At 48.1% G+C, this 8,896-nt stretch overlaps 1 protein-coding gene across 2 annotated transcripts; it reads left to right on the top strand.

Moving 5' to 3' along the window:
• Window positions 1-319: 319 nt before the first annotated feature.
• Window positions 320-6,811, top strand: LOC106803316 (uncharacterized). 2 transcript variants are annotated; one of them, XM_087420987.1, is made up of 3 exons: window positions 608-737; window positions 3,404-3,530; window positions 4,869-6,811. In XM_087420987.1, exons 1-3 carry the CDS (start codon window positions 648-650, stop codon window positions 6,089-6,091), a joined length of 1,440 nt encoding a protein of 479 aa, XP_087277113.1. In that variant the 5' UTR covers window positions 608-647; the 3' UTR covers window positions 6,092-6,811. The 2 variants fall into 2 exon arrangements, with proteins under 2 accessions (XP_087277112.1, XP_087277113.1); XM_087420986.1 differs by lacking the exon at window positions 3,404-3,530 and having other exon boundaries at window positions 320-737.
• The last annotated feature ends 2,085 nt before the right edge of the window (window positions 6,812-8,896 follow it).

Here is an 8,896-nt window from a genome sequence, read left to right as displayed (position 1 = left end):
GTTACACGCTTATGAAGAACAATAAGATGATGTTTATTAGTTTACAGATAAGAATATACATATTTTATGTCTGATGTTATGGAATGATTTGTCCATTTGTATCTGCAGCCTTTGGGAGCATCTAAAATATTTTTAGTCTTTGGGAGCTGCTGAGCTTCATGGGGTCTGAAATAATGGTTCTAAAAACTTTTGGTGATCACCTGCAGACAACATTCCCCATAAATATGCGTGCAGCCCCTTCAAGAAGTAGCGAAGGCCTCTCCCAACCTGTTAGAACCCTCGCGGTCCTTCCGGGCCTTTCGGATGGTCCAGGTGAGAACACCCTTTGCCGCGTCCTCTAGAGCGCTGTGAACTACATTACCCAGAGGACTCCGCGCCGAGAGGCATCAGGATTGAGCCAATGAAGGATCAGGATGAAGACGATTCTGTGCGTACGCGTCGCGTGGAGGGCGGGACTTCTGGAGTCCTCCTCGTGGCGGTCATTTTGGCTGCTCTCGGGTCAGTTCCGCGTCCAGAGCCTTGGGTTGGGGCTGAGGTGACGGACAGAGAAGGTGCGAGAGGAGGCGCTGTCCCTGCTGCACAGGACGGGTCAGAGGCTCGGCGACGCCGCCAGGGGGACCCGCGCCAGGGCCGGGACAGGGACCGCCATGCCCGGTTCCTCTCCTCTCCTGCCGCTCCCGGCCCCGCTCCGCCCGCAGAGTCCGATGGCGGCGGCCGCGCGGAGGGAGCCGGCTCAGGTCAGTGCTCGTGCTCCGCGTCCTCCCCGCCCTCAGCCCAGCCCAGCCCTAGAGCCCCGAGTGCGGGCGCCGCTCACGGGCCTGCAGCCCAGGCCCCGGTGTCCGGGACGGGGAGGGCTCGTGGGGCTTGTTTCTGAGAGCCGGGGTGACGGGTGTGGGAGAGGGTCCCAGGGGAGGACCCGGCGGGGGAAAGGCCTGGAGGGGTGACTGAGCCGGGGGGAGTCAAGGACCTGGGGTCCGTGTTCTGTGTGGAGTGAACAGTGTGAGGAGGAGTGTCGCCTGCACTGGAGGCTGAGGGGCTGTTCCTTCAATCCAAGGGCCCTGGGAGCGGTGGAGTGTTGTGAACGGAAGAGGAACACTGTGTGTTAGGCTTTTAAAAGTTTTCCGAGAGCTGCTCAGAGAGAGAACAGACTGGAATGGGGGTGATGAGGACAGTGAGGCACAGGGAGTTGAGTCCTCGTCCAAAATCATAGAACTGGGAGGAGGGAGCTCTGAGGAGTGAAGCAGAGTTTAGTCATTCAGCCTAAGGTCACCTGGTCTCCAGGGCCAGGTAGAGGTACACGAGAAGTTTTAGCCCACTGAAACACACTGTGGTCCCAGCCTCTATGGCTTATTTCTGCCCACAGCTCCCTGTGGCTGAAGAAGAATTTGTGGAACTTAGAGAAGTGGAGGGTGGCCCAGGCTCTCCCTGATTCGGCCCCCACCTATATGAACTTTGAGATTGTGGTGTCCTGGGGCTCTTTGCCTGCCATTATCCCAGCCCTTGTTTTTGGAGACCTGGAAGAAATCCCCTGCAGGCTGAGGGTTGTTTGGAGGAGTTCTTATTTCTGGCCACCAATGGAAAGACTTACAGAAGGTTATCCGAGGAACAAGTACCAGCATATACAAATGCTTGGTAGTGTGGCTGAGCTGAGAACAGAGTACAACAGGTCTCCTTTCTGTCAGGAGCAAAGAGCAGGGGGGGAGGAATGAGTCCTGTAATGTGGCTGCCTGAGAGGTTGAGTATCTATTTTGGAGGTAATGGGAGATTTGGAACAGAGGAGGGAGATGATCTTACTCAGGTCTGAACAGGCTCCATCTGGTTGCAGAGTGGAAAACAGACTTTGGAGGTGAAGGAGGAGGCTATTGTAATAGTCCAGATGAGTGTGTACAGACCAGAGTGGTGACCGTGAAGGTGGGAGAAGTGGTTGGATTCTGGATCCATTTTTTAAGAAGGGCTGCCCAGATTTTCTCAATTTGAGGGTGAGAGACAGAAAAGTAAGAGTCAGAGTTGACACTAAAGTTTTGGTTTTAGCAGATAGAGGGATGGAAGCTTCAACTGAGATGGGATAATCAGTAGTAGGAGTGATTTTCACGAGGGGTATCAGAGTTTTGTTTTTAGCCATATTAAGATTCTAAGACATTTCAGAGAGTGAGTGGTAGCATCAAGTGGGCAGCTGGACCCAGAGGTCTGGAAATCTGGGGAGGGGTTCAGGATAGAGACATCCAAAAGTGGTGGCTATTGTGGGCACCATGGTGAAGCTGTGAATCATACTCACAAGAGGAATTCAGGTCATGGTAATGATATTAGGGGGTCATAAAGAAGAGTATGAGTTCTGAGGACCAGGTCTGTTGCTTGGGCACCTAGTTGGGGGTTATGAGCATAATAAACATTGTATGAGAGAGAAGTTGCTGTGAAAGGAGTATGTGTGGGGAGGATAGTCTTGACAGGTGGCCAAGACTTCCAAGGGAAGAGTGACCGTGAGACAGATGTGGAGGCTTAGGACTGATTAAGATAAGATGGATTTACTAGAATTTTGTGGTGAGCTTTGGTGGAATATGGAGTGTTTCAGTCTCGCTGGGGCATAAGGCCATGGGCAAATGTGCTCATCTGTGAGAATCACTACGTCTGGTGGGAGTACCAGTGTGGCTGGGCTTTTAATGAGGGTTAGGTGGAAAGAGGAGGGATTTGGCTGCTGAGGGGACAACAAGTGCAGCATAGAAATGGAAGAGGGCCATGGGTATCTAAAATTCACATTTGGTTCTGTGTGACTAATGTTGAAGCAAGGATTAGAGACAGGCAGAGAGTCCTTCAAAGCAGCCTCCAGTGCTCCCCCTGGTGTTGAGCTCCATTGAGGTCTTGGGTAATACTGGTTCCTGTTAGAGTTTGTCAAACTCTCTCTGGATGCCATGTGCCAAGTCGTTGGGTGAGTCCAAGGAGATGACTATGGTGTGGAGCACGGAGTTGGCGGTGACTGTGGGATGCAACTGTGGGGTCTGAAGATGTGAGACAGGTGCATGTAGAGAGAGAGAGCATGAATTGATGGGCTCTGGGCTCTGGTACGGAAGACTTAAGGGTGAAGGGTGACCCCAGATTGTATTGTGTTGTGAGGCATGATCTGGAGGACCCCAAGGAAATTGCCTAGCAGGAAGGGATGAGGCCCTGTAGTCTTGTCCCTGACCGTAGATAGTGTCTTATCTGCCTACCTGCCTGTAGTTGCTGCGGGCTGGGTACATTGATTAATGGAAGCATAAGGAGAGAGCAGCATCAATCGCATCAGTTCCTGGTATCTCCTCTAAGGTGAGGAGCTTGGGAGGACGGTGGGCGTGCGGTAGATGTGTGTGTGGGGGGGGATTGTGTGTCCCCAGGACAGAGGCTGTGGTTTCATCTGGCCTCATCATGACAGGGCAATGTGACTTTGGAGGATGTGGCCGTGTACTTCTCCTGGGAGGAATGGAGCCTCCTTGATGAGGCTCAGAGACACCTGTACCATGATGTGATGCTGGAGAACTTTGCACTCATATCCTCACTGGGTAAGGCCCTCACCCTCCCCAGTGACCTGGGATAGGCTTTGCCTGTCTGCTTTTCCCTAGGGGCTGCTCTGTCCTTCTTATATCCAGACCATGGCACTCCTTCCTTTCCCAGTTCCATGGCTAGTTGCTGTGTTGCTAGGGCTGGGGTGTTTGCACTGCCGTCTTCTCTCCCTGCAGCCCTGATACATGCTACCCTGAAGCCTAGTAGGGAAGGATTTGGGGTAATCTTTCTGTGTAGTGTTGCATTCAGCCTGATGGATCCCACCTTGCTTGCCCCCTCCCTGGCTGGGTGACTTTCCAGATCCATGGTACTTACATGGTTCAAGTTTTGCTCTCTTCTTCTAACTTACAGTTCTTCATGCGTACCTGTGCCAGGAATTGTCATCACTGACATGGTCACTACTTATGTGCACCTCAAGCTGTTCTTGTGAGACCCTCATCTGAGGTTATTTTTGTAACATTTAGTTTTCTTTCCTGTGGTCTGTCATGTGATAAGTTGCCCTGGGCTGGTACTAGGCACTTACCTGTCCTGTCTTTCCCTTAGGACTTGTGTTATTCAGGTCCCATATAATTGCTCAACTCAGGTTGGGAGAGGGGAGAGTTCTGGGTGCTTCACAAAATGGATATTACTCCCACCATTGCAGGATGAGCTAGAGGGGGCTGGGCCCTGCTGAGCAGCAGCTGAGGGAGAACATGACATCAGGGTTGTGTTCACAGCATACCAAGAACCTGTTCAAACTAGTGTTTTGGTGCCATTGCTGGTGGCCACACCTCATTTTTACCTTTTTTCCCCCGTTCTTTATACTTGGTCAGCTTGTCATTTATATTCTGACTTCTAGTCACTGGCTGCTCCCAACCTTCCTGTCTCCACCTGTTACCCATTCCTCTCCATTGCTGCCTCTGCAGTGTTCTCCAACATTGGCTCATACATAATGGGTGGTGTGCACATATCCTTAATAGTCCTTGACCGCCAGCTACTCATTTACAGTGGAATTCTTCTGTTTCTGGACAAAAACATCTGCAAAATGCTCACCTGTCAGCAGCAGCTAAGGCCCTGCTGAAGGTGATTCTCAGAGAAGTGAGTTGGAAACTGCCTGCCTCTCCTCACTTTATGCATCCCATCCTTAATGTCATTCATCTTGTGAGGCCTCCCTACTTCTGTGACCTTTTAGAGTCCCATTACTGTAAAGCAGCCCCTTCTTATCCTGACTCCAACTCCCTTATTCTACAAACAACCTCATATATTCATTCTTTGGTGTGTTAAACACATGTTTGTGATGTGACTGCCACTTGTCCCCAGAGACAACATGTACTTCACTGGCATTTCTCTGTTTTCAGGTTGTTTGTGTGGTATAGAGGAGGCACCTTCTGGACAGAGTGTTTCTCTGGAAAGAGTGCCACAAATCAGGATTCCAAAACCAGATCAGTCAACTCAAAAGGCTCATCTTTGTGAGATGTGTGTTCCTGTCATGAAAGATATTTTGTATCTGGCTGAGCATCAAGGAATATATACTGGGCAGAAATCATACACATGTGTGGAATGTGGGAAACAATTCTGTTTCAGTGCAAATCTTCAGCAACACCAGAAGGAGCACAGTGGGAAAAAACCCTACAGCAAGGACATAGACAGGGCCTCCTTTGTGAAGAACTATGGAAGCCATTCGTCAGGGAAGCTTTTCACCTGTCAGGAGGTTGGAAAGGACTTCTTGGTCAATGTGGGCCTTCTCCAGAACCAGGCCACTCCCAAAGCAGTACTGAGTATGCATAGCAGTACTGAGCTTGAGGAGGCCTTTCACAGTGGAAAAAGTCCTTATAAGTGTGGTGAATGTGGGAAAGCCTTCCGCCGCAAACGTACACTTGTCCAGCACCAGAGAATCCACACTGGAGAAGGACTGTATGAGTGTAGTGAATGTGGGAAAACCTTCAGCTACAAGCACACATTTGTTCAACACAAGACAGTCCACACTGGAGAAAGGCCTTTTGGGTGCAGTGAATGTCAGAAGTCCTTCAGGTTCAAATATAAACTTGTTCAGCACCAGCGTATTCACACTGGAGAAAGACCTTATGTGTGCAGCGAATGTGGGAAAGCTTTTGGGTGCAAATCCAAACTTGTTCGGCACCAGAGAATTCACACTGGAGCAAGGCCTTATGAGTGTGCTGAATGTGGCAAATTCTTTAGACAAAGCTCCAGCCTCGTTCAACACCGAAGAATTCACACTGGAGCAAGGCCTTATAAATGTGGTGAATGTGGGAAGTCTTTTAGCCAAAGCTCCATCCTCATTCAACACCGGAGAGTTCATACTGGAGAAAGGCCATATGAGTGCAGTGAATGTGGGAAATCTTTTAGACAAAGCTCTAGCCTCATTCAACACCGAAGAGTTCACACGGGAGCAAGGCCTTATGAGTGCAGTGAATGTGGGAAATCCTTTAGCCAGAGCTTCAGCCTCATTCTACATCGGAGAATTCACACTGGAGAAAGGCCTTATGAGTGCAGGGAATGTGGAAAATCTTTTAGCCAAAACTACAGCCTCATTCAACACCATAAACTTCACAATAGATAAAGGTCTCAAGAGTGCAGCCGACATGAGCAAGCCTTCAGTTAACAGTCTGCTGTGATTCAACACCAAAAACTTCACAACCCAGATAATTTTTTGAATTGAGCAATTGTGGGAAAGCCTTTAGCCAAAGATTTAAACTCATTCAGCATGAGAACTGCCACATAAGCTAATGGCCTTAGATCTTCAGGGAATGTGCTATCTCTTTATTTAGTGTGATGGCACTAGAGAGCCTCTGTGAGGAACCATCTGCCATGAGTTCCAGGTATGTGAGAAGTTTTCAGGAACTGCATTTCATATTCTGACCTGCTCAGGACCCTTGCCAGAATTATGTCACTGCCAGGTTCTATGGCAGAAGTCATCTCACCTCTACCACCTGGCAGGTCCTCATGGTGTGCATCATTCACCACAGCATGCTCAGAGAAGACAGATGTTTGTGCTCTCTCTCCCATTCTCTAGAGGAAATCATAGTCTGAGCCCCTGACGGGTTCCACTCTCTTCTCTCTGACTAGTTATGATGTGGACCTGACCCACTTTGGGCCCAAAGGACCCAGTCTGGGAACTGCTGGTGGCTTGTAAAGTTTTACTTTCTTCATGGCATTGTTGGTCTTATGTGATTTTTTTTTTTTTTGATGGATTTTCTAGCCTCCAAGTCACTGACCTGGGATCTCTCTGCCTTACGTTGCTCTGGTTTGTGCAATAATAAAAGTCTTATTGTTTAAGTTACCTTTAATCTTGGGAATTTTATTCACTGTGTGGGGTGGGTTGAAAACAGAATTGAGCTCTGCCAGTGTGAAGGGGTAGACAGCTTTCATGAGGGCGTCAGAGGAGACAGTATGATGTCAGAGAGTACCTCTAACTACAGGTTTTTCCCTAATCTGCATCTCTGTGGTAAAATAAAAAAATAAATATTTCGTGTTTGTCCCAGTTCCTGGCACAGAGCCTCTAAAATCCTTGGAATTTCCTGAGTGATGAGTGTCTTTTGTATGATAATGAAATGACTCATGGTGGAGGCCAGTAAAGAGCTTCAGGATGGGGGCTGGTCGCCAAACATTAGAGGGTTAGAACTTTAAGCCCCACCCCTGACATGTGGGGAGGGGAAGGAACTGGAGATTGAGTTCAGTTACCAATGATTTAGTCAACCATGCATATGTTATAACACCTTGATAAAAACCCCTGAACAGTAGGGTTTGGGGAGCTTCCCTGTTGGTAAACACTTCCAGCCAGGAACAGGGGTACACCCTAACTCCACTGAGATAGAGGCTCCTGTGCTTGGGGTTCTTCTGGACCTCACCCTGTGTACCTCTTCATCTGGCTGTTGACTTAAGCCCATTGTAATAAACTGTAATAGGAAGTATAGCATTTTCCTGGGCTCTGTAAGTCATTCTAGGTTATAGAACAAATTATCAAACCTGAGGGGGTCTTGTAGGAACTCCAAGTTGGTAGTTGGCCTGGCAGAAGTGGGGGTAGCCTAGGGACCCCATTGCATTTGAAGTGGAGGCAGTCTTGTGGAACTGAGTCCTTAACTGTGGGGTCTGCGCTAACTCCAAGTAGTCTGAATTTGAATTGTAGGACGCCCAGTTGGTGTTGGAGAATCAGAGAATTGGTGTTGGAAAGCCATATTTGGTCTCAGAAAAAGCTGCACACTGCACAAGACCTTCTAGGAAAGACTGCAGGCATCTGTGGTCCTAATTTGTGGCCTGGATGCCAGGATTTTTTGTAGGCCCAAAGATCACCCTGAGGTGGGTACAGTTGTGACAACCTACAATGCTTTTGGAAGTACAATATCTAGGGCATGATAATTTCTCCCAATTATAATGACAGAAATCAACAGCATTTGAATTATACAACATGACATTATTAAAGCCTGATTGTCTAGAATGAATTAGGGGAATACAAAGTGTTTAATCTTTCTCTGGCTCTGAAATTGTGAGATACCTGAATATTAAAACCAGTTTTAAAAATCCTCATATCAATAATTACTGTTAAACTTGGAGTTAAACTTGAGGATGATCTCTGCACGGAAAATTTCTTGAGACCCCTGATGGTGACTTCATTGCACAACATCCACCTACACTGTTATCATCTCAGAGAACATTTTTTTTTTTTTTTCTTCCGTTGAGGAAGATCAGCCCTGAGCTAACATCCATGCCAGTCCTCCTCTTTTTTTGCTGAGGAATACTGGCCGTGGGCTAACATCCGTGCCCATCTTTCTCCACTTTATATGGGATGCCGCCGCAGCATGGCCTGACAAACGGTGCATCGGTGCAGCGCCTGGGATCCGAATCTGGGCCCCCAGCAGCGAAGCGCGAGCACTTAACCAGTACGCCATGGGGGCGGCCTCAGAGAACCATTATTGCAGTCTCCATATTCCATTTGCTCAGTCACCATCTCTTACAAAGACCCTCACTAGTTGCCTTTTGTTTTAAGGAGAAGACATGTTGCAAAGCTGAGCTACAGTTTTAAGATTTTTTTAAAATTCTAAAATTTTTTTTTTACTCCAATTCTGCAGTCTTTGATTTGACATCCAGAACGCTAAGGGCTTCTTGAAATCTTATTTTTGCTTTGTACACTAACCTCACTTTGATTTTTATATGGACTCAGTGGCATCTCATGATGTGTCATAGGCTATTTGTAGTGGAATACATAATTCCTATTTATGGTTCTAATGGGAACTTATAGCACAACCACTAGATCCCAACAATTAGGGAAGTGTGCTTGTACCCTGCGCCAGTACCCTTGGCCCAATTGAACATGCCAGCCACTTACAGCATGGAGCATAAGCTGGTTGCAGATAGAGGAGAAGGCCAG

The sequence above is a fragment of the Ceratotherium simum genome, chromosome 33 (genome assembly GCF_057802395.1).
Source record: "Ceratotherium simum simum isolate JZ-2026a chromosome 33, ASM5780239v1, whole genome shotgun sequence".
NCBI lineage: Eukaryota > Metazoa > Chordata > Mammalia > Perissodactyla > Rhinocerotidae > Ceratotherium > Ceratotherium simum.
Note: the sequence above shows the minus strand (reverse complement) of the source record. Positions and strands in the feature narration are given on the sequence as shown.